This window comes from Hippopotamus amphibius, chromosome 11, assembly GCF_030028045.1.
Source record: "Hippopotamus amphibius kiboko isolate mHipAmp2 chromosome 11, mHipAmp2.hap2, whole genome shotgun sequence".
Classification (NCBI taxonomy): domain Eukaryota; kingdom Metazoa; phylum Chordata; class Mammalia; order Artiodactyla; family Hippopotamidae; genus Hippopotamus; species Hippopotamus amphibius.
In genome coordinates, this window is record NC_080196.1 from 84,510,996 (window position 1) to 84,537,279 (window position 26,284).

General features: G+C 42.9%; 1 protein-coding gene across 2 annotated transcripts in view; it reads right to left on the reverse strand.

Moving 5' to 3' along the window:
* PIEZO2 (piezo type mechanosensitive ion channel component 2) overlaps positions 1-26,284 on the reverse strand; it is a 338,838-nt gene that overhangs the window by 149,077 nt on the left and 163,477 nt on the right. For both annotated transcript variants that reach the window (XM_057700316.1, XM_057700315.1), the window contains exon 5: positions 3,935-4,097. In XM_057700316.1, the coding sequence (XP_057556299.1) occupies positions 3,935-4,097 (163 nt within the window). The remainder of the gene's footprint in view (positions 1-3,934; positions 4,098-26,284) is intronic.

Consider the following 26,284-nt stretch of genomic DNA (forward strand, 5'->3'; position numbering starts at 1 on the left):
AAGACAGTCTCTTCAATAGTGCTGTTGGGAAAACTGGACAGCTACATGCAAAGAATGAAACTGGACTACTCTCACACCACAAGCAAAAATAAATTCAAAATTAGTTAAAGACTCACTCTGAACCTGGCACAGTGCTCTGAGCAGAGTTCAGCCTTTGTAAAAAAGTTCTGATTGGAGAGAGGAACAGATGGATGGATGGTGGGATGGGAAGGGAAAGAAGTGGATTCCAGGGCAGCTACAGCACTGTTTAACCTTTTGACATTTTAATAACAAAGACGTGCATTTTCTCTGCATCTTAGTTCATCACAAGTCATTATTTGGATCCTGAACTTTTAGGCAACAGGAAGGGTCTGTGTGCCCTCAAAACTGTGGCTTTTGTCATCACTCCCTGAATTCTTCATTTCTAGAGGGAACACAGCAGTCAGAAGAGCTAAATTTAGCTGGTTCTCATAAGAGAAAACGGGTGGTACAGAGTCAATAACAATCTCTGTAAACAAAGACAAACAGAGACAGATGACCATGTCTGTGTGCTTGAAAAAGAGGATCTAGAAAATGTAAAGCAGGTGATTTCTTCCATTCTTTGTTTCTTGCTCTTAAAAAAAAATAGTAACTTGAACTTCAAAGCAGAAGCTTGATGTGCAGCTCAGCTGGCCATTTTCTGAGCCAGATGCCACAGTAGACTAATGAACATTAGGTATTAGAAAGGAGGGTGCAGAATTGAGGTTCAGAAGGAATTTTCAAATAACATTAGCGGGACCTAAATGTTGCATCACTGAATTTTTAACGAATGTGGCAATGACTTATACTAGACTATTCCTTATATCCTTCATATTTGATTTGTCAGACTATTTAGAAGACACCTCTTGATGTAGACTAAGTTGAGACTAAAATTCTTATTTGAATAAACATTTAATTTATAATAAGTTTAGTTTAATAGTTTATTAAACTATTATCTGTTTCAAAAAATAAGGCCTGAAATCTCACTAAATAGCTAGAAAAAGCTAGAAGTATATAAATACGCAGATACTATTAGCTTGGTGAAATTACTGATGTAATTGGTGTTTTATTGCACAGATAACCTTTCTACACAATTTAATTCTTATAACATGACTCATTTTTTTTAAAGACTGGAGAATCAGAGTCTTTCTCCCAGTTATGATTTGTCGATCTGCTTCTGAATTAAAATGAACAACAACAACAAAAAGACCACAGATACATCAGTTGGAAAAGAACCTTTTGTGGCATTTGGGGAGTTGGTTCTTGACTGAGGTCTGTGCTCTGTAAAATTCAAGAACAAGGCAAAGCCTCCCACCCACGCCCCCTGGGGGTTTTTAGGGGGAATCCTTGGATTTGTGATGCCCTTTAAAACAGCAAACTTGAGCCTCATTATCAAGTCCACCAAGATTAGGGAAGAGCCCTGAGCCTTCTCCAAGGATTAGTTGCTGCTTTGAAACAATGCTGGATTTGAAAAGGAATTCTCCCAGGCACCAGGGGCTAGATTAATCTGCCATTTCTCCATTGAGATAAATGAAAGAAGAAGCAATGCCAGCAAACACTGTCCTTTCAAAGGATCCCTCAAAAACCAAGCAATCTAGAACACAAACGCCAAGATTTACGAGTGGCAGGAAGTATGCTAGGGACTTCAAAATAAAATAAATTCTCCTGCTTATTTTGGCTGTGTATATCTATTCTTTTCAGACTCCAGCCAGATGGTTCCCCTGCAAGAAAAATTTCCTCTTGGACTCATCTCAGAAGATTCACTCTAGCCCGCTCCCCTGGGCCACCTGGGGACTGGAATGTAGTAAGAGAATGGAACTTAATATCTAAATTAGGCCCAAACAAATTTAATCTAGAGGGAAATCAACCTCATAGTAATGATATTTAGTATTTTCAAAGCCCCCCGTAAATAATGTTTGGAGTATCTACCCCCCTTTTTGTTATCATTAAATAATTGTTATCATCAATAATACATAGGGCACAGATATTTAAACAAATTTCAAATGGGGGAGAGGTATCACAAGCCTGTCTTGGAGAACCGAGGGAAATCAGGAAGGAATCATGATTTTAGAAATTAGACATCATGTCTCTTCTTCACCAGATGTGTGATCTTAACTGTAACCTAACATCCCTTATCTTCTGTTGGTCAGCGTAGGTTTTCCTAATTTTATGGCAAAAGAGCATTTGAACTTGGAGACAGAAGTTCTTTTTATAGGAGGCTTTGTAATTCATTTATGGTTGTCTGTTACCAATGGCACGGAAGGGAGTCTTTTACTGAAGGGGTTGGCCTCAAACACACCCTCCAACTGGAACTTTCCCTCATTCTAAGAGACCCTGAATTTGAAATTTTTGAGATTGTTCTACTGTCTCTCAAACTCGAGCAGAGGGAGGAGAGTGGGTGCTCTTTATTATTAAGTCATCACAGCAATCTCCACTTTGCAGAAGAAAGAGAATAAACTTTCCCAACATCACACAGCCACCTTAGGCAGCTTCAGAGTCCACTCAATTCCCAGTAAATATCCTTTACCCTCCATCTATAATACGAGGATACCTGAAAATCAATCTTGCTTTAAATAATAATAATGAAATACCCTAAATCTGGAGAGCTTCCTGTAAAATTTGGGGTAATTATTTAAGCCAGCTGATTTTCAAAACTGTAAATATTATAAAATAAATTTCAAATGTTAAAATGGAGATTAAAATTTTTAATTCTGTCTTAAAATTATAAAGCCAACCAGAAGAAAAAGCACCACTTTCTATTTTTAGGACACTAACAAGTGTTGTGTAGTTTGTAAATTTAAATGCAAGAGATGGGTAGTTATTACCTTACTATAGTTATTTTTTTTACACCATGTACCTTTTATAACATTTGTCTTAAAAGTAGTAGAATATGGATATCCAATGTGATTATATATCTTTTACCCATAAGGATTTTAGGCAATAACATCATTTCTTGTCTGCAGGGGTTTATGGAATCATATTCACTCTTTCTTCCTTGTGGTTTCTAATCAATATACAAGGGAAAATGTTGCTTATTTGTGAAGCACATACATCATCTGCCATAACTGAGAATCTTCTTCCTTTGATGCCTTCATGGTTACCATTCTCAATATAAGTAATTTCAGGTAACTTCAGTTTTATAGGTCTAATTTCTTGCCAAAGCTTATAAATGAAATGTTTTGTACTTGTAAATGTCTTGTGTCAAATGTACTTTTTTTAAGGAAATTTTTTTCGCTATAAATTTCATCTTTAAATTACCAGATCAATTACTTTTCAAGTCAGTGTCACCTAGACTCATATGACAACCTGTAGTTATTAGAACAAATGGGTCAGGGACAGAGTGACAGCTTTCTCACATGCTCCCATTCACCACGGAGTGAAATCTGATGTGTTCCTTGATCCAGCTAAAAACATAGCTAAAAATTCACATACATTTTACTCATTCTTACACTTTTCCAAACGCATATATTTTTTCTCTGGAGGGGAGTTAACACACTGACTTGGGACAGCAAGATGCACAGAATGGAAGCTTCCTTCAAGGCGGAATTAATTTTTTTCTCCTGCAACTACCAGGTGCTACTTCTCTAAGAACGTTGCAGTAACTGAGGTATCTAGACCAATGGGCCATGATATGAATTTGCAAAGTTCCCCATCTGAGTTAAGGGCAGATGACAGGGAAGAGACACGGGGTCAAGCCCAGGCCCTTAGGAGATGATGCCTCTTGCAGCACAGCCCTAACAGTCCCCGAACTTGTCTCCTTGTGTCCAAGACATGGATGAGAATGCCCACAGGTGAGGACCACACAAGGCTGTGTAAAGTAACCATCCAGGGCAGGAGGGCTTGAAGCTTGGTGCATGTCTCACTATTACACTGTCACCACCTACCAAGGTCAAGGCCCCAGAAATCAAAGAAGGAAGAGGCACAAAGTCAGACTTACCGATTCTTCATTCTCAAACTCCGGGTTGTACTGCGCTGCGTCTTCGGTCATTGGTTTCTGAACGATGTTCCTGCAGACCAGCCAGATGGCCAGGCTGGCGATGAACATGCCAACGTCAGGCACAAACACTCGGAGCCCGTTGCCAGCGTCAGCTCCCTTTAAGCTACAGAGGGAAAAGAAAACGGGGAGGAAATTTAGTTGTTTTTATGTTGCTATGGTTAAACCATTTTAAAGTATGTTTGAATCTTCTTCATAATTTAAAATAAAGAGTGCTCGGTTTCTGCCCAGAAGGTACCCAGAAAGCTTTTCACCCACCCCAGTCTTACGTAATCTACTAAGATTCAGGAAGCTTCCAGGGAGTTTCAGAAATAGTACAAAGAACACTAAACCAACTCTCATTCCTAAAAGGTGCTAATGAACTAAACTGTTACTAAATAAACCACATGTGCAGTACAGAGATAGGTGTTTGTAATCTAGCTGGAGCAGTTAAAGACTAGATGTATAAGAGCAGCCACGAGATATTCCGCCTTGGAAGTAAATCAAAGTTAGAAGGAAAAACAGAGAAGATGTTAAAGCAATCCTTGAACAGGAGCCCTTCATTATTTTGAATGAGTTGATTTTGTTTTCCATCCTGTTCCAAGGAAGGCACATCATTAACAGAGAACTCAGAAGATGCGGTTCCAGCATCAGTAGGACCTGCCAGCTGCCTTTCACTGGAGGCCTTCCCCACGTCCATGTCCATGGTCTTCATTTGCCCCAAAGAGATAATGCTGTTTGTCTTCTTTATCTCATTGGACTCCAATGAAAGTGACCCAATGTGTATCAGAGATAAAACTTGTTTAGGGACAGGAAGCAGAAGGTAGGAAATTATGCCATGTAAAGACACATATTTTTCCATATACACTATGTGATGAAATACCTACTGTAGTCATTTATATTGGATATATATTTCGGTAAAAACATAATAAATAGCAAGACCTCTATCACCTAGAAATAACCATGTTAACATTTTAGTAAACTAAAAATTCATATGATATTGCTTATATGTGGAATCTAAAAAAACATGATACGAAAGAACTTATTGACAAAACAGAAATAGACTCACAGACATTGAAGACAAACTTATGGTTACCAAGGGGGAAAGGTGGGGGAGGGATAAATTAGGAGTTTGGGATTAACATATACACACTACTCTATATAAAATAAACAACAAGCACCTACTGTACAGCACAGAGAAATATACTCAGTATCTTATAATAACCTATAATGGAAAAGGATCTAAAAAAGAAGAAATATGTATACATATATATGTATATATAACTGAATTACTTTGCTATATACCTGAAACTAACACAACATTGTAAATCACCATATTTTAAAATCACCAAATTTTAAAAAATTATCAATAATATCTACCACTTAACTGAGCAGTTGCTTTGTGCTAAGAGCTTGGTACATATTATTTAGTCCAACCAATCACCATGAAGAGTTAGGCATTATTATTTATCCTCCTCTTACATATGAAAAAACTAAGGCTTCAAAAGGTAAATTTACTTCCCCAAAGTCACACAGACAGTCAGAGAGAGAACAGAATTATGCTTAAGCTCCCCGTAAGTGCAAAGTTTACGCTGTCAACCACTGCGTCCTCCCATGTGTATCCCCGTGGCCTTCCTTGCCAGTCTTCCTTCTGTGCATACACATGCATCTTAGAGTTAACAAAAGTAGGCTCATACTTTACTTATTGTTTTTGAAAGTGATTTCTTCATTTAATACATAATTCACATTTTCACAACTCACTGAAGATTTTTAAGCCTCACTATGCTCACAGTCAGATAGGATTTACTTAACTAGTCTAATACTGCTGTACATTTAGACTATTTCCATCCATTGTTTCTCTAATATAAATAAAAGTTAAACCTTTATTAAGTAAAGAGTCTTCTAGTCCAGGATCTGCTTGGAAAAATTCCTCAGACCAGTCTAGCTGGAAGAGGGCATCCCTTGCAGAAGCTTCGATTTTGCACACAACTCTAAGCTCTTCTGAACAGAGAAACATGAAAGTGTTGAGATATCCCCTTCCCTCCATAAATAAAACACACACGGTCGTGTGAGAGGTTTTTAAAAAATGGCAAATTCCTTTCATTTGGGTTAAGAGTAAGAGAAGTCAATTAGGAAAACTTCATCCAAGTGTATAATAATGTGTAAACTTCATTCAACTTCATAATTACTTATCAAACTTGTAAACCAAATCTGTAATACTGAAAGCTGATGATTGATTTCATCATAAGAAAAATGTAGAGGTTTGCTGTCTGCTTTTAAAGTACATCTAACGTGATCAGACAGAGCAAAGGAGTATTAATATCATCAGAATGAAAACTCAGGGGATGGAGGAGAGAGGCTAGAAAACAAAGGCTAGGCTGGTGGGAGGGGATGTTTCCTGTGTGGGGCTGTCAAGGTAGCTGGTGGGTCCTTCCCAGGTGGATTTTGGGGGATAGATTATTGTAGCTCTTTTGTGGAAAACAAATTGACAGTGGCATTTTATGAAAAGCACCAACCAAGCAGACTGGAGGGGAAAGAGTTCTTAGAGGAAGGTACCCAGAGCTCCATCCAAGGCACGGCAGCCCCAGGAACATGGCAGCCCCAGGGAGCACAGCAGACGCTGGGCCCCTCCCACCTGTGCTCTGCAGCGGCTCCCAATTTGCAAACAGTGGCTTTGAGGCAACAGCCCCAGCTTTGTGCTTCTCGGTCCCCAAAGAGACATCTGATAGCCCACATACATTAAGGGAGTAAATGAACGCAGTTTGCAAAAGCAATCAGTCCACCTGCTGTGACAGAATTCAGCTCCTGCATCCAGGACTGGGCTGCGATCCGACCCCGAATGGAATCATTCAGCCACAGAGGTGCCAACCTATTAAATGCGGCTCTCAGTCCTGAGCTAACAAAGTGGTGCATTCATGGAACCGCCTGGCGGACAAAACCAGCCTTCGGAAGATGAGGACACAGGCCATAGACAATGACCAGGTCAGAGTCCAGCTGATACGTCCTGTGGGGACCATCTTATCACCGAAGTCTCCTTCATCGTTGTCTAGACCAGTGTCTACTGAGTTACATTAATCAGAGCGCTAGTCCCCAGAAATGCTGCTGCGAATTAAAGCAAAGCAAGACAAAATGGAAAGAAACAAAGCAGCCTCTGGTCAAATAAGTGTTAGAAAACCGCAACGAATATGATTACAGTAAAGAACTTGAGACGTTCTATAGTAAAACAATACATTTGAGTTTCTTTAAGCCTCTGTTTCCCGAATTTATTTGACCACAAACCATTCCTTAGTTTTATCTAATTCTGCTAAGCTAGTGCTCATGGCACAGGTTTTACAAATGCTCAGTTAAAGCCTCCTCACTGGTTTATATTTTTATCACAACCAATAGATAATTTGGAAGCTATACTTAGGTATAGCTAATCCTTATACGTTTGGTTTTGAATAGGCCTCTAATAACTGCAGTCAGTGACCTTTCATTCCACTCCCTCACCCCATCTCCCAGCTGTCCACCCACTCACTCAGGAAGTCACTGCAGTCATGGAGCTGGAAGAAACTAGAAACGATCTAGTCTGTTACCTCATCTTGCAGAGAGGAAACCAACCCCGGGAAGGTTGAAGGCTGGACCAAGTGCACAGCTGGCCGGGCCCTTGCTGGGAGCTGCTACTCACTGCACTGGCCCTTTCCCCACCCCTCTTCTACCTGGTTCAGCAGCTTCCCTGCCCCCCTCATCACTGCTCCCACTCCAAGGCCTGATGGCCCATTCCAATCCCATCACACGCCACCTCTGTGCTGCACTGGCCAAATTTGCTCCCAGGTCTACTCTCCCTGCCTTCCTTCCCTCTCCTGTCTAGTTCTCCACCTGCCTCTGGACACCCCCAAGGACTCACCTTGCTGGGAGACCTGTCCTCCACCCAGGAAGTGCTGGGCTGGGCTGTGCCCGCCTGCCTCCTCTCCTCTGCCTCCTGCTTAAACACTGATGAGTCGGCAAGGTCTAGTCCTCACTTACTTTTTGTAACTCTACACAGCACACCTGAGTGACACACCCACCGCTGAGGCTCCACTCAGAGTCTGCATGACAACTTACAAATCTGCACACCCAGTCCAAGCACGTCCCTGAGACCCATTTTCCCACTAGACATCTCCATTCAGCATTCCACAGCTTTTTACAATTAAATGTTACCTTTACTCCCAAATCTGCTCTTTCTCCCTTATTCCTCACCTTGAAAGACAGTGCTGTCATCAGTCCAGCAGCCAGGCCAGCACTTGGGCCCCGCCACCCCTCACTGAAAACCTGGCAATTCTGTCTCCATGCATTTCTCTTCCCCATCCTCCTCTTTTTTAGCCTCTGGATTACTGCAAGGGCATCCTTGTCACTTTGCCTCAGGGAGTCCCATCTGCCAGCCAGGCCTCGGCATTACCACCCGAGCTTAACTATGAGAAGCACAGGCTTGGTGTGCCCACTGGTCTGCTGACGAGAAAGGTCCACATTCTCGAGTGCGCCCAGGAGGACCCCCTGCCTTGTCTCTTGCTATGACTCCCTCGGACCTCAAATTCCAGCTGTGCTGACTGCATGCAACAGGACAGATAGGTGCTTGTCCCTCTGAGCTGGTGCGTGATCTTCTCCCTTGGACCACAACGCCCTTCTCACACATGCTTCCACATTGTCCCCATCAGTCAAGATTCGCCTTCCACGTCTCCACCTCGAAGCCCATCCATCACCCTGCCGCCGTTAGATGCCTACGTCACCTAACACTTTGTGACACTAACTTATTTGTGAATCTCTGTATCCAGGAGGACTATGTATATATATTTATATGCTTATATATGTATATATTATATTTGTGTGTGTGTGGTACAGTGCGTGCTCTGAGTACAGCCTGGCAGAATTAATGCTATCTCCAAATTTTTACTCTTTCCTTCCTATGACAATAGTTTGTGCAAAGTACTGTTGAAGAATTAGATCAGCTGTCTGCCACAAAGAGCCCCATAATTTAGTTCAGGGAAGATGAAGTACAAAAGGCAGGACACGTCACTATTGCCTGGGGAACTGTTGAAGATCAGGGGGTTGATAAGTAACATCTCAATTATTTGTACACGATTTAATTGTCAAAATTGGAAATTATAAATACACATTAAAAGTACATATTGTGTAGTTTTATTAAATGCATACATTGGAGAAAATATTTCAAGAACAAGAAATATGAATTGTATCTAATGAACACTGTGGGGCTTGATTTGGTGGGATGTTTTATTTATTCATTCCAAAAAATATTTCTTATGCCTCTAGCATGTGCCAGGCACTGTCCCTGGGCAACAAGTGTTGGTTATGAAAGTGTGTCTTTAATGCAGAGATAAATCAGTAAGAGGGGTTGTGGCCAGACCCTGCTGGACTCAGACTCTGGCAAAGCAAACACATAACCAGAATGGCTAAAGGGTTTGGAGCAAAGGGGGCCCCACTGTCATCAAAGAACTGAGATCATGAAGGAAATCATGATCTGGTCATGGGAAGTGGGGCCCAGAGGCAGTGTTTCCGTGGCGATTGTGAGGTGTGATGCAGTCACCTCACATGACAGGTCACCCTGGAAGCCATGTGGGGTTTGTGCCTGAGCAAGAAGTCTTGGCTGAAGGGGTGGAGGTGAGAGTTTTCTTCTCACATATATTGGCTAAAGTCAATGAAGTAAATCAGATGATCCAGGGACAGTACAGAGTAAATATTTGTGTAAGGCTCCATAAACAAATAGTTGGTGTGCATTACAAAGCATTTAACAACAAAGTAAATTTTATTCCAAGTAAATTCTGCATTTGAAATCAGGCTGACAAGGTTATGTGTAGAAGCCCTGCTCTAATAAATTAACGAGATTGATGTATGCATTTCCCCATAAAATGTCATCCTAGAGAGTGCAACTTTCCAGGCTCAGCTCAATTACACTTTCCATATAGAGAAGCACATGCTACACTACTTAAAACATCATGTTCCTCAGCAGGCAGACATATCCTTTCCAATCTGGTTACAGTCACATTGATCTTATTTGTTCAGAGTGATTATCCCTCTTGAAAGGGAGTAGAGGAAGCTGGAAACTGGGAAAATCCACATACCCATCAGGAGGGGAGAGAACATAGCCATAAAATACTATGGATCAATAAATCAGCGCAAATGCATGTGTGACCTGCATCTACATCAGTACATACGGATGTATCTCACAAATATAATATTGAGGGAAAAAAAAAGAACTAGCAAACATACAGAATATAGATCACTTAGAGATTCAGCCATAAAGAAATGAAAATGACAAACATATTATTTCTGGGCAGGAGACAGGGACTCAATTACCTGTGTTGGTAGCGCCCAGGTTCTTAAGTTCCTTGAAAGCTGGTTGGTATGCACAAAAGCATATCTTTAATATTTCATATTATTTTTAGAAGTCAGAAGAGTCATACTGCTCAGAATTCCTCGTGTAGAATATATCTTGAAAACACAAAGTCAATTAGCTGCCTGGGAAAGTAATGACCAACTGACGTAGTCATGGCCATGATTATATTTGGTCTGATGGACTCATTAGTCAAATTCAATTACCACCCTCCCGTCCAAGTCCAGGGAAGCAGTGAGGTAGGTGTGGATATTCATGGGCAAAACACTTTGCTTTTGTAAGTTTCAGTTTCTCACCAACAAAATGATTTCTTGCGGTCATCCCAACTGTCAAGTTTCATTTTGACTCAGAAAATTCAAAAGAAGGAGGCAGGAAAATTGAGATGGGGCAGGAAAGAAGAGTGTTGTAATTTCAGGTATGGCTGAGAAGCAGACTCAGGAACAAACATAACTGCCATCACCTTCAGGAGCTGGAAAGGAACAACCCCATTCATGTCACTCCTTTTGGGGAGTGAGTCCGTTGGTTCAGAGTTGGTAGGAAGGTCAACTTCAATTGAATTCCAATAAAGTAATTAAAATGTCAAATGAACATTACTTAAATGAATATGAACTACTGAGATGGTTGCGCCTGGTTTTCTGGAGCTCGGCCACAGCCCCACAGAAGTGGAGCTACACGGGGACAGGGCTGCCCCAGGGCCCTCTCTCTGAGCTCCCATCAGGGTCCCACTTCAAACCCTAGATGGACTGGTTCAGCTCCTCTTTCCTCCAGGACCTTCACTTCCGCAGCACCACCCATGACTGTGCACAGTCTAGCTCCTGAAATACATTCTTCGTCTCATGCTTGCTCCCCCAAGCCCTGACCGACTCGCCACATGGTGATCCTCTGACTGGCTTGCATTGTCCTTGCAATGACTGCAACATGGGAAGCAAATAAATCGTCTGTGTCAACTGCAGCCCTCACTCTGGAGCCGGGTGATTCACTCTAGGTAACGGAAGACACACAGTCTCAGGGTCTCCTCGGTTCCATGTGAAGTGTGAGGATGTGAGTCTAACTCGCACACACGTTCCTGCAGCAAAGCAGCCCTCATGTGTCACCACAGCCCTCTGCAAATGCCATGACATGTAAGTATTTGTCATCAGTGCAGGAACAGCTCACAGTCAGGCTGAAATAAACTTCCAGTCTCCCTCCCTGCTTGCTGCCACCGTCCTGAGAGTCACCCTGCAGCTCCGGGTTCTCCCAGCTGCAGACACAACTAACTGGTTTATTATCAAATAAATGCAGTGGCACCAACCAGCATTTTCTTTTTCATCAAATATAGTAGAATAAAAGAAGAGTACATCGCATGCAGTAAGAGCAGCTATTGTTTTTTGAAACTGTATGTATTTGTGGTATATTAGATCATGACATAAAGTGTACTGGTGTAGTCACATTAAAAAAAAAAAAAAGCTTCAAAATCACTCCCTAGCACAGCTGTTCTATCAAATAGGTAGGGCAGTTGTGTTGAGGACAGATGAAGTTAATATAAATCCTTTCTCCAAGTCTCTTGGAGCCAAATGTAGCGCAAAATTCATACTTTTCCAGATGTCAGGAAGTCGTCTCTTGCCAGATCATGTAACGGTGGCAGCAGGTACAAGGGCAGTGCCTCCCCCTCTCCTCCCATGTCCCAAGCACACACACCTGCAACTCGTCACACTCAATGTAATGGTCTCCCTCTGGCTCCCAGGTCCATTCAGGTCAGGTTTTACCATCAAGAAATTGGGCTGAAACATCAAGTTTTCAGCACATTTTCAATTTTGAGATTGCAAGTGAGGGACGAGGTTCTTTACTCAAGCATATCATAACAAACTAGAAATACAAAGCTATAAAACAAATCAAAATTGTTCTGGGAATAGAATAAATAAAATATTAATCAAAGGAGTGAAAAAAATCTCTGAATTTTTACCTGTCAAAAGATGCACCCTATGTTCAGTAAATCCAAGAAATGAAATATGTAAATTTGAATTATAGTATGTTGGCCCACACTGCAAATAGAATTGCCAAAGCATCTCTCTAAATATACGTCCCAGTGCAGTTAAAATGTGACTTTGTTTTCAAAGTTTGTTCAGAAAGCATTTCGAGTAATTCAGGATTCACTCACTGAAGGCAGACTGAAAGCAGAGGACATAATTAAGAGACTTATCAAAATATCCGTCCACACACAGACCTATAGGCAAAGGTTTAGAGCAGCTTCATTCATCATTGCCAATAGCTGAAAACAACCCAGACATCTACCAACTGGTCTCTGGATAACTGCAGCGTTGTATACAGTGGAATACAATTAACAATGAAAGTGAGGATACTCTCAACTCTGTGGATGAATCTATAAAGCATGTTAAGTGAAAGAAGCCAGAGACAAAAGGCCACAGACTGTATGAATCCCTTCACATGACAACCTGGAAAAGGTAAAACCAGAAAAAGAAAAATCTGACCAGTGGTTGCCTGAGGCTGGGGGAGGGGAGGGGATTGACGACAAAGGGGTAGAAGACACTTTCTAGGATGAAAAAAATATCATAAATCTTGAACATGCTGGTGATCACATGTGTGTCAAACTCAGAGAATGACATACCTTAAAAGGGGAGAATTTCACTGGCTGTAAATTACACCTCAGTAAATCCCATCAGGGAGGCACTGGAGTAACAAAGTATTAAGGGCAACTGGAGAGGAAACCCCAAATCTGAGACAATGTAAAGGAAGAAACAGCAGCAGGCAAACCTAACAAGCACTTGATAAAAATGTCATGTCTTAAACCAGCTGCATCTGTAAATATGTAGCTGTTGAAAATGTACTGAATGGCAGAGATTGTCCTGAAACATCTCAACATCCACAAAGGAAGGTGGTCCCCAAGGGCCTTGAACATCTCACTATGATATTTCCATGAAGCTGCCTCCTTGGCTGCTTTTCCCAGGGGATTTCCCTACGAGAAAAATTTACAGCAGGGATAAAATCAACAATGCGGGATGCAGAGGAAACAGTTTCTTTTGCAAATCCCTCTGCTTCAAATTCTGGGAAATTATGTTTTAACAGTTCAAGACCTATTACAAAAGCACTGATTTATGGGATTAGAGCTAGGTTATTGGGAGACTTTACACACAGACACGTTATTTTTATAAATAAACGAATAAAATAAACACTCCTAGAGTGAGCCGTAACCACTGAGGTTTGGGTGCCTGCAAGTCTGAGCAGTGCGTGTTTCTGCCCTGTTCTCAGGAGGCACGTGCCCTGCTCTGGACAGGCCAGATTTCTCAAGGATGTTCATGAAGTTCATGCTCACCATCCTCCGTGTCCCTGTCACAACCCCTCACAAACTCTCCCACCTCCCTGTGCAAATACTGACCCCTGTGAGTCATCACCATGAAGCTAGCTGCCCACACTGGGCCCCTACGCTCTGCTTCCCTGATCATGACGGACACAAAGGCTGTCCCTCTTGACCTTGAGCTTTCGGTTATCTACTGAGAGTGGATCAGCAACCCAGGATGGGGCCGTTTCTCACGCTTCTTGCCCACCCTCTTCGTGCCTCCCTCAATGCTGGGTACCAGATCTTCCTGTAATAAATACCTCTCTATTGACCTGTACAAGAAATCATCATTTCTTTATAGTTGACAAATTCGGTGGGACTGAATACTCCACAAGCGCTAATGTTTACGCTGGAATGAAGTTTTCATCTTCCCAGGCAGCTCTGTGAGCCCTTCAGTTAAGTGCCTACTACGTGCTGGGCACTGCCGGGCCCTGGCGCCTCCTCCTGGCACATGGGCGATTTAATGTCCTGTGTCTGTGGATTCCACAATCCCGGCCCCTCCTACGAACAGGAAATTCCCTAAAGAGGAAGGAGTTTGGCCCAAGCTTCTACCTGGTTTCTCCTCCCCCACCCAGGCCTCTGCCGGCTGTTGTTTGTCCAGAGAGAACGTGTGTCCAGCAGCCTGGGGCTCCCTCGATTTGTCTGGCAGAGACAACCCATGACCCTGTAAGGTGGCTCCATCCCTCCTGGAGCCACCATAGAATCAGGCCAAAGTGGTGCTGTTGGTCAAATGATGTGCAGCATCCGGGCCGAGAGGGACAGGGGACCGTGGAGCCTGACTCAGGCAGTCCCCATGGTGAGGACGGCACTCCCTCTGAGCCCATGCCCGGCAACAGATGGAGTAGGCTTTGCTTTTGTTTATTTTGGTTTTATTTTTTTTCCCTAAAAGTCACTCAGGCCAATGTGTGGATAAGGACACACAGCCTTCCTGGGGTGCAAGGGGCAGTGAGGGGACAAACTCTGACCACTGAGCCACTCAGCCCATGAATTCCAGGAACAGCAAAGAGTCAAATGGAACAGCATCCCTATTTCAGCACTGTCTTCTTTCAGGAACTTACACACCTGTTTTCTCATATGTGCTGGTGTCCACCTGCACTCGGGGCAAAGCCAGCACTCAGCTCAGATTTCTAAGGACCGGGTCCCACACCCCCCAGAACACAGTGTATGTCCATCAGCATCCTAACACATGACACCAGCACATCCACAAAAACTACACTCACTCCAGGATGGAAGCTGGTGATCTGTCTGGATTCCTAAGTCAATATGTTTCACTGGTCAGAGCAGAGAGCAGAGATTTTTTGTGAGGACCAAGCGAAAATGACCTTTCCTCTGTTTGTGGCAGGAGGGTCAGTGACAGCTGTGTGAGGGTCCCTGAGGCTGCTCTGCCTTTTCTCATCTGTTTATGGCCCCCGGGCTGCTGGCTTGTTCACTGACCAGCACTGCCACTGTTCTGTGGATGACAGGTCCCCAGGCCATCTCACAGTTCCCAGGAAGAGTGAGGCAGACCTAAACCACAAGGAGGGTTTGGAAGGAGGAAGCGGACATCAGAGCCTCTCAGAGGTAAGAGGGCGTCTCTGTCTGGGTAAGTCAGCAGGTATAGGAGAGAGGCTGGGTAGAGGTCCTGCCTGACCACAGCTTCCTGAGTCCCCCCAGTCCTGAGGGATACCATAAACTGAGGCAACAGGATTGCTCCTGATGTGTAATCAGAACTTCATGACATCCGAAGAGCTTAGCAAAGAGAAGGGGCACAGGTTCTACAAGCAGGAAGACCTAACTGCCACTTGGTCCTGTGTAAAGAAGTTACTTAGCCCCCTGAATGTTCATCGTTTGCTACTTTCAATATTTTGTGTACGTTTAGAGAGGTTTGTGTGCCTGTGAGCGTGTAGAGATAGATCAGGAAAAAGAAGAGCCGGGAGGAATTGTTTCCACCCTGTTCATCATGGATGACAGGTTTCCAAGGATTCTGACTGGAAACCCAAACAGTCCCTATGGAATATGCTTGATACAAATGGTTGCTTTATCCAAGCAATGATGCCTTGGTTCCTAGCTAAGGCGTTTAACTGGCTGGGCTGCGGGAAACACAATTTATAGCAGTCAAAGCTATAAAAGAGCTAATTTCAGACACTCACGATGCAGAGCAAATGAGAAATATGAACCAAGGCTTGGGAGTATCTGTTAGCACGATCCTCCAAAACATTCCATTCTATAGACTCAACATCCAAATTCTACCTCCGTATCAAACAGCGTGAATTTCCTATTATTCATCGTGCTGTCTGCACCAAGACTTGAAAGCTTTCAGTGATCTATTACACAGTTCATTTGCTCATGTCATTAATGAAATCTAAGATGCCCCGGGTAGTACCTCGCATTTTGTATAGAACAAGATGCCAAGGTTACCACCTGGGAATTCGGGGTTTCAGTTCATGAATGCACCATTCTCTGTAGGACCTGATCTTTATCACTCATTCACTCAAAGACTGTTTATATTAAGTCCTAGGGATCTGACTTAGTGAAGATAGAGATTACACACCAGAAAATCGTTTCTTCCAGACGTATTTTGAAAAAGGTTGAAGGATTACATCTTTTTTTTTCTAGAAGAAAAATAGATCTGTTCACTAAATACTTATTAAATGATATCATTGTGCTTGAATAAAAAAAGGTTCCTTTCCAAGTTGGAAATCAAAGATCTAGGTAAAGCTGTCAACAGCCTAAGAAATGGAAATCACCTACTTTTGTTATACACACACACACACACACACACTCATACACACACACGCACACAGACACACACACACGTATGCATGTATTAATCTATAGCTTTTACTCCGAGTTTCGAATATACCCAAGCTATTTTGGCAAATCAAAGAATACAGCAAAGTTGATCAATTGCATGAGTAAAGTTTAATGAAACTGATTATATGATATCACATGGATGTAAAAGCCTCAGATGTAAGATCTAACTTTTCTTTCAATTGTGTGCGAGTTATAGGCACTTATTATGGATTGAGAATGTTTGCATCCTCTCAAAATTTATCTGATGAAATCCTAACCCCCCCAATGTGACAGTATTAAAAGATGAGGGCCTTTGGGATATGATTAGGTCATGAAAGTGGAGCTCCCATGAATGGGATCAGTGCCCTTATAAAAGGGACCCCACAGAGCTCTCCTGCCTTCATTCTGCCAGGTGAGGACACAGTGACCAGACAGCATCTATGAACCAGGAAGCAATCCCTCACCAGACACCAAGTCTGCCAGGGCCTTGATCTTGGACTCTCAGTCTCCAAAACTATGAGGAATAAATGTTTGTTGTTTAAGTCCCCCAATCTGAGGTATGCTGTTATTGTAGCCTGAAAGAACAAAGACAGTACTTAATATGTTTTTAGCAAGAATGAATGAGACCTCCACCTACTGTCCTAAGATGAAATGTGGCCGTCTCCTGCCAATGGGTTTAAATAAAACCTCAGTCTAAATCTTGATCATCCTATAGGTATGCGCTGGCACCTAGGACTTTATCTGGACTAAAGATAAAACCACACAATTGGCAATTGGTCTTATTCACGACACAGCAGTTTTCCTCCACTTGTGCCTAAGGAGACACCTAACCACCATGTCCTTGCAAATCTTTGATGTTACATTTTGATTCCAAATAATCACATTTGGCTAGGCTAGGTTGTGGACGTGAGGATGGTCCCTGGGTGACAAGACTCTGAGTCTTGGTTTCTGGATCTGCTTGGGGGTGTGGAGCTGATAACCACTTAAGAGCTCTGGGAAGTCTAACAGAGATGATGCCCCCATAGCACTCTCTACAGAGATTCAGTGAATATTCTTACTGTCATTATTGATATAATTCTCACTAAATGGTGGCAAAACAATTCAGTAGTAATAAATTTCCACCTCACTGAATTTATTAGGTGTACATTCAGACCTGGAGGTTGACAAATTCTAGTTAAAAATTCCCATGTCCAGCTCTTCTGTTTAATTTCTCTGTGCCTCAAGCAACCATGTGCGAAAGAAGGGAAAGGGGCTCTCTGGGGTCTCAGGAGCTCTGTGACCCAGACCAATATGCATGATTCTGGGGCCCCAGTTTACCTCCTGCTGCCCACCTGCTTCTGATCATTGAGGGAGGGGAATGAACATTTGCTGATTTTACAGCCTGAGAAAGAAATACAATGACGTCTTCATCTAAACAAGGCTTTTAAACTGAGGTTCAGGGGCTGTGTTGTGCTTTTGAATCCCCTGTAACTGCGTGTAAAGTTTTTTTTTTGTATACGTGCGTATATGCATTTTTCTGGAAAGTGAGTCTATTACTTTCATCAGATCCTGTAAGGATCTGTGACGTGACACAACCCCCTAAAAAGGTATGACCCAAGGATTTCTGAAGAATCATAATTGTTGATTAAAGTAATAATATTATGAATAATAATAGTGCTATTTTGTACTTTCACAGAATAAATCAACGCGAAAGAGAAAATCAGAATCCAAGCCTTTTAGTTTAGTATCAGTTAAGATGGTTTAGTACTGGCTTCTTAGCTCAGAAGGCAAACCTGGGATGGAGGTTTATTTGGGAAACCCTTCTGGAAAGTATGAGAGGTTGTGACCAGTGACAGATGGAGAAGAGAGACGGCCCGACAGGTGTCCTGTCTACAACTCACTGCTGTAAGGGGTTCCTGGAAGCTTTTGCAGAAGCCTATGCAATGCCCTTGGATTGTTCCCAGGCCTGAGCAGGGAGGCTACAGCCCTTGTCCGTGACCTCTGCTGCTCATTGATGCTTCCGGGCCCTTCACCTCAGGCCCTTTCAGGCTGCATTGCCTGTGCTGGAGCGAATTTCCAAAGGGCAGGAGGAAGCTGCTGAGCGAGAAGCAGAGTTGTGGACACTAGCTGGGGAGACAGCAGCTGTAGGGTGGGCTCAGCCACCGGGACAGGCCCATTTCAGAATCTATCTTCTCCCACACACCACGTCCAAGTATTCATCACGCTGCAATTTCAGACTGTACCTCCTGAAACACACTTGGTTCACACCCTCTCTCTCATCTTCAGGGTCACTGCCTCGTTCAGACCTTCGTAATCAATCTCCCTCCTGAACTCCTGCGATCGCTTTCTAGAGGGTCCCCTGGCTCATCCACACCATCCTCTGGTCTGTGTTGCTGCCACAGGACATCTCTAGACGCATATCCAGCAACACCTTCCCCAGGCGTTACACCCTTCAAAGGCTCCCCAGCACTACCAGGTAAGAACCACATTTCTGGTCTTGTCTGCAAGGTGCTTCTTGATGTATTTTCACCGCCCTCAGTTTAACCACCATGTTCATCTGTGCCTCACGGTCCACCTTTAACATCTGACAGATAGACTCCAACATAACCATCCTCCAAAACCCTGCCCGGCAGCTTTTGAGGTCAGGCTTTCACAAACAACTCCCCCCTCCCCCGACTAGGCAGCCAGGCTTCATCTCAATCCCACCCCACCCCTCACACACGGACCCACCCTTGCTCTCCTCCACTTCAATGTATGTATCATTACATGGTACCTGGTACACAGTAGGTGCTCAGAAAACACCTTCAAATGATTGCACTAAATGGTAGCAGGTAACTCATGATATCAGCTTTTATGTTTACATGTTGGTATTTTCTATCAGACCAAGACCACGTGTCCCCATTCCCCTGCCTCAGCCCCCAGCAGCAAACATGTGTGGACCCAGAGCACCATCATGCTGGCTTGGCAGGCTGTGGACGAATGGGAGGCAGAGTCACGTAAACCTAAGTTCTCATCAGGCCTCTGACACTCACTAGCTGTGTGATCTTGGGTAAAATACTTAACCACTCTGCTTTTACTTCACTCATTTGTAAAACGGGGATGGTATACTGGTAGATTATATGACTTCTTCCAGCTAGACCCCCCCTCTCCTGTAACAAGACTGTAAACCCTGCCCGTTTCCATGTGACTGCAAGGCACCCTTGTAGGAAGAGCCTGCTTCTCTTCCCATGACCTTGGTTTTGGTCACATGACCTGCTCAGGCAGCTGAAAGTAGCAGACGTGGCCTGTGTCCCACCTGAGGACAGGATCTAAGAGCCACCGTGCCCGTAGCAATTTCTCCCCAGCCACAAGCAAGGCGTCTGCCAAGTGACGGCCCTGGTTCAGCCTGGACCCCAGAATGAAGAAGGCACTTGGGGAAGATTCACAGCTGATCCAGCTTTTGCAACTGATGTTTAACATGAGCAAGAAACAAACCTCTGTTCTCCCAAGTCACTGAGATATGAGGTTGTTAGTTAGCCAGAATAAGCCAGCAGAATCCAACTCTAGAAATGTGAGAATTCCATAAACCAGATGAGCAGAGCATTTAACAGAGAGCGAGGCCCGTGTATGAGATATTTTAGCAAATCTAATTGCCTCCCGTCATGTTCACATTCCAGCCCAGGAGTGGGCACAGAGCAGCGCTTTGAAAATGTTCAAGTACGTGAGTAAATAAATCAGCTGGGCTTCATTTTTAACCCAAAACACAGCAACATCCTTTTCCTCCAGTCATTTCCTGAATACAGATTACTCTGACAAAAATTTTATATCATAATTTCCAAATAGCTTCCTCAAGTAACCAAAAATACTTATATGCAGTCTGAAAAAATTAAATAATTGAGAAGTTCATCTTTCAGGATGCCAACACAGCAGGACAAATCTTTTAATCACAAGACATGCATTGTATGCACCTCTATATGCAAAAGTACTGCTGGCTTAAAAGCTACCACACACAACTACAACCCAGCTAGGACGTCCCTGGTTTCACTCCGTAGACCACAAGATTATAGTAACAGTGTGATTCGAATTTAATGTTTTCTTTTCCTTTCTGTGTGCTTCTCAGAGAAGTAATATAAAGAAATGCTTGTCTAGCTCTAAATGAATAGGTATTCAAATTATCCACTTTATCATACAGACTTAGGAACTTAAAAATTTCAGAAAAATATAGCAGTAAGTATAGAAATTAATAGATTTATTTCTATCACAATTGATTTCACTTAACCATCTCATTTCATGGATGTGAGTTTTCAAATAGAAAAGCATACCCTAAAACTGTCCTTGGAGTCTACCTTTCCATTATTTCTCAATATTTCACATAATATTACCTAAAGAAACACCATTAATTTCTATTACACAGTGAATGAATTATACATAAAGCTGGAGGATGAAAAAGAATTTAAAAATTGGCCTCAAATTTCCCAAGGAATCAATTGATTCTCCAAAAGAAAAGGCCAATAGAACTAAAATGCATCCAGAAGGGCAGAATCCCTGAAAGTAGGGACAAGGCCAATAGAGAAATGACACACTAATATTTATTTAAAAGGCTATTTGTTTATCAAACATTTATTAAATGCCTATTATTTGACAATCCCTGGGCTGGCACTAGAGGTTATAAAATAGTAAGATGCATGTCCTGCCCTCAGAAGCAAGGGTCTAGAATAAGACGTACAGGTACACACAAGATCATGAGCACACCTGGTGGCTTCCTGACAGGAGGTGATGGGAGACAGGGAGGGAGCCTGAGGGTGGTGGCTGTGGGGTTGGGGGAGGTTCCAGGCACAGGTGGAGGTTGGGCACCAGTAGCTGCCATGTCCCAAAAGGACCACAGGTGAGAAAGGGGGAAACCAACGAAACACGGTGCGGAGACATCTGCTAAGCCCCCCTGATTCTGTGGCCAAAGAATCAGGTCCTCACTTGTGTCTCCCTTTATCCGATCTTTTACTTTGCTCACCTGGGAGGGTCAGGTGCAAGGTGCCTCAGTGAATAAGATGGACATGGCCCTGACTTCATGGGGCTCTCAACCCTAGTGAACGGATCCCATTACTGTGTCAAACTCAGAGCAGGAGACTCAGCAGTTAGAGAAGAGAGACTTGGGAAAGTCAGGGAATTAAGTACCAATAACTGTTCACAGGGACACACAGAATAAAGCCTCCCTCTGCTCTGAGGACTGAGCCAGCTCGTGCTGCAGGCTGCCCTGTCCTCCTACAAGCTGCGATGTACTGATAAAGGGATGCTGGGGCCTGGTGCCCCGGTCTCATGCCTTCTCCCCAAGTGCTTCCCTATTAAGGGCTCAGTCAAGTAGTCACCAAACATCCGATCAGCCAGCACGTGTCAGGCAGTGCCATGGGTGCCTGGGTATTAAGACAGACCCACCCTCCATGTCCCAGAGTGGGAGAAACACAGGAGAACAGCTGCAGTAATATACACCCAGTACCATCACGGAGGAATGTGAAAAGTGTTACAAGAGAGAAAGCCATCAGGAAAGATTTCACAAAAGCAATGATGCTAAAACTTGATGTAGGGAAGGAGCTCCCCATGGAATAGACAGGGCAGGGGAGCCAACAGCAGATAGGCAGTGGGAGGCTGCCCTCCGAGCACCGTACCCCCCCCACCCCCCCCCACCCCCACACAGACACAGCCACACCTCTTGAATCATATCTACACCAGGGGCGGGGAAGAATCCTAGAAATCATTGTATTTCACCAGAGCAGACTGCTTTCAAGGAGATCTGTATTTTAAAATATTCTTTGAAGGGCCAAGATATTTCATTCCACAACCCAAGCAGAGCATCAAAGAAAATCATGCATAATAGGATGAATACTAATGTAATCTGAGGTGCTGTGCCGATTACAGAGATTTATTAAGATTAACTTCCATTTGCTTTTTAAGTAAATAGGGGTGAGAAAGAAGTAGAGGAGGGTTACTTTAAAAGAGGCAGCGATAAGATTTCCTCGAGAGCAGGAACCTTATTTCTGTTGGCGGGTTACTGTGCACGAGCCCACTGACTCACTGAAATATTTTTTCTCCAATGAAAAGCGTAGCTTAGGAAAGAGAGGACCCCATGCAGACCTCGCTCAGAGCTTCCTGTGATGGACACTGGTGCTTTCTGGTAGCTCCACTTCCTGTCTCCTCCTGCACATAGCAGAGGGACACACTCCTGGCCCCTAAACCAGAAGGTGACTCAATTTCGGCCATAAACTGTGACTTGTGTCAAGAGATGCCACTTCCAGGTAGAAACACTTAAAATCCAGTGTGTGATTCCCCAAGCTCTGATTCCACATTTAAGCAAACTCAGAAACATCATGTCAAGACAGAGATGTCACAGGCTGAAGCCAAGCAGTGATGCCCCTTGCAGAGGCAACTGCCCCACGAAGTTGCCTGGCCTCCTCATCAGATTTTGCAAGAATGAGAAAGGAGGATTTGTTGTAAGAAGCCACAGGGAGTATGGGCCATTCCCTGGCTGGTACACGTGTTTAGAACATGCAGAGTATCTGTGCAGGGACAGGGCTGGGGCCACCTGCATCACTGTAACCTTGATGAGTGAATGACTGTGATTTGGAAATATTTATAATCAAAAGTTTAGCAAATCTGCAGGGAAAGGTGAGTTTTCTGATTGAGATAAAAATGTTAGGCACAGATATTTTTCTCCAAAGTTAAAAATAAAAATAAAACAACTGAGTCTTCTTTTGTTATGCAGATAGCAGTATCCTGGGACAGAAGTAGAAGGGGGTCTTGGAAGTGGCATCAAAGTTATAAGAACCTACATCCTATACCCTAGACCTAATCCTGACCCTAACCAAAGCCGTAGGAACCTATATCCTTCCTATGTCAAGAGCACTCCTCTGATGAAGTCCAAAAATAAACTCCTGATATTGTCCACAGAGACCAGTTGTTTGCAAGGTGAACATAACACACTGTCATGAATTCAGCCATATAAACTGTGGCAATGCGTATTTATTCTGAGACGGTGTATATAATGGCACAGTTTCTGGGAAGGCAAGGGCTGAAAACCATCGCATGGCAAGTGTTACTGTAAGGAGGACAGGCAGGCCCAATCCCAAAGTCCTCCCTTGGATTATAAAACGTACAGCCGAGGACATCTTTTCTTTCTTTTTCTTAGAGAAAGCTTTGAGGTTTAGCTGACTCAGTCACTTTTTTTTTTAGATAAGACCACTTTAAAATACTCTGCTAGCCAACAGACTGATGGGCAAACTTCAAAGGACATAGAGCTGAAAGGATCAATATCTCTTACAATGGCTCTGAAGAACCAGATAGCTTCATTTAGGATATAACTGGAATTCCCTTTAAAAGAAAGACCAGGTTAAACTTGAAACCCAGCAAACCCATATGCAAAGGCATTGCTTGACATGGTCTTTGCAACTGTAAACGCACAATAACCCCTTAGATCAATATCTGCTCTGTATTTTAACACACTTGATGCAATGCAGAGACGATTCCCTGCCCTTAAATGAAAAAACATGGGATGACAGGGGAAAACAGAGCATGACATTTTAACATAACATCTAAAAGCAGGGATGATCTCTAAACCAAGACTACACTTCAAAACTACAGCATATCCTTCGTAATATTTTTATTTGTACGTTTATTTGGAAGCATACCCAATTTAGAGAGGCATTATAATATGGAAATTTTACTGTCTGATTTCTTCAAAATATTCATAAAATGAGAACAGCCAATAAGACTTGAGACTAAAGACTATATCCCCAGAGCTATGGAAAAATAAAACAACAGAAAACCAAAGCTTCAGTGTGGTTGGGTGTAGAAAGCCAGGCAGAGTTTCACTTAGATGCAGGTCAATTGCATGCCTGTGACTCTCTGGGTAGCTACTTGCTTTTTTCCCAGTTTCTTTACCTGTGAGACAGGGCCCACGGTCTACAGTGTAGGTCACAAAGGATGGCCAGCAGCCAATCCTGCCAGCTTCCTGTTTTTGTAAATAAGGTTTTATTGGAACACAGCCATGCTCGTTGCCTGTGGCTGCCTCTGCTGCAACAGAAGAACCTGAAATGTGGCCTATCCACCCTGCAGAGTACAAGTTTGCCAATCCCTGGTCTGTGGGGTTGTTGTATGGACTGGAAATGATGGAACACAGTGCTTGGCACATGGCAGTTGTTTTCATTAAATCATTATTCAAGTAAACAAAAGGTTAAGGTCACGCAAACTAGGAAGAAAATGTTTCAATGGCCAAATCCTGCAGATCGATGAATCTCTAACCACCTTAGAAGAAGCACTTGCCCTGAGTGCTTTACATAGGAGACAGCAAAGAATCTCAGCCTATGTTTTGCTTTATGGAAAAATGACTCAGGATAAATGAAAATTAAAAGGACATTGAGATACCACTTCTCACCTATCAGACTGGCAAAAAACTCAAGTTTGACAGCACGTTCTATTGGCGAGGCTCTGGGGAAATAATTGCTCTCATCCATTGCTGGTGGGGGGTGCAAACTGTCAAAATTTTAGGGAGAGAAAATTGGCTATGTTTAGCAAAATTCCATAAAAATTTACTGCTTGATTGTACTTGGGAACCTATCCCTAGGATACCTGGCAAAAATACAAGTGTGCACAAGGTTATTCATTACAATGTATTTTTATAAGATCCAAAGGCTGCAAACTGCTTAAATGTCTACACTTGGGATGGATGGCTGACTCCAGGTCCAGAATACTGGATGGGTGTGATACCTCCAGCTGTGCTAGAAGGACAGAAACTGTAAAAGACCAAGGGGCCTGCATCAAAGGACAAGAAGTCAACATGAAGTTATCCCCAGTGACTGAAAGGGAACCATTTGAGTTTACGTCAAACAGAGGGTAGAATGACAAGGTAAACAATGCCACAAGTAGATACATCCAGACAAGACAGTTGTTCTACAACACAGCTGAACTGGTTTTCTCGGAAGCTGGTAATATGAAGAGAAACCCAGTGAATCTAGGAGGGCATTGGTGGCAAGATCCTGATATGGAGGCTTGAGATGTGACAACAGAAGAGAATGTGTGCTGACCGTGGTAACTGGTCTTACAGTGGTGACCATTTCATGATGTATAAAAATATCGAATCACTGCTGAATGGACATAAAAACAAGACTCTTCTATGTGCTGCCTACAAGAAACCCACTTCAGACCAAGGGACGCATATAGACTGAAAGTAAAGGGATGGAAAAAGATATTCCATGCAAATGGTAGTCAAAAGAAAGCTGGAGTAGCAGTACTCATATCAGACACATTAGACATTAAAGTAAAGACTATTACAAGAGACAAGGAAGGACACTACATAATGATCAAGGGATCCATCCAAGAAGAACATATAACAATTGTAAATATCTATGCACCCAACATAGGAGCACCTCAATACATAAGGCAAATGCTAACAGCCATAAAAGGGGACATCGACAGTAACACAATATTAGTGGGAGACTTGAACACCCCACTTACATCAATGCACAGATCATCCAAACAGAAAATAAATAAGGACACACAAGCTTTAAATGACACATTAGACCATCTCAACTTAATTGATATTTATAGGACATTCCATCCAAAAACGACAGAATACACGTTCTTCTCAAGTGCACATGGAACATTCTCCAGGATAGATCACATCTTGGGTCACAAATCAAGCCTCAGCAAATTCAAGAAAATTGAAATCATATCAAGCATCTTCTCTGACCACAATGCCATGAGACTAGATATCAATTACAGGAAAAAAACTGTAAAAAATACAAACACATGGAGGCTAAACATTACACTATTAAACAACCAAGAAATCACTAAAGAAATCAAAGAGGAAATCAAAAAATATCTAGAAACAAATGAA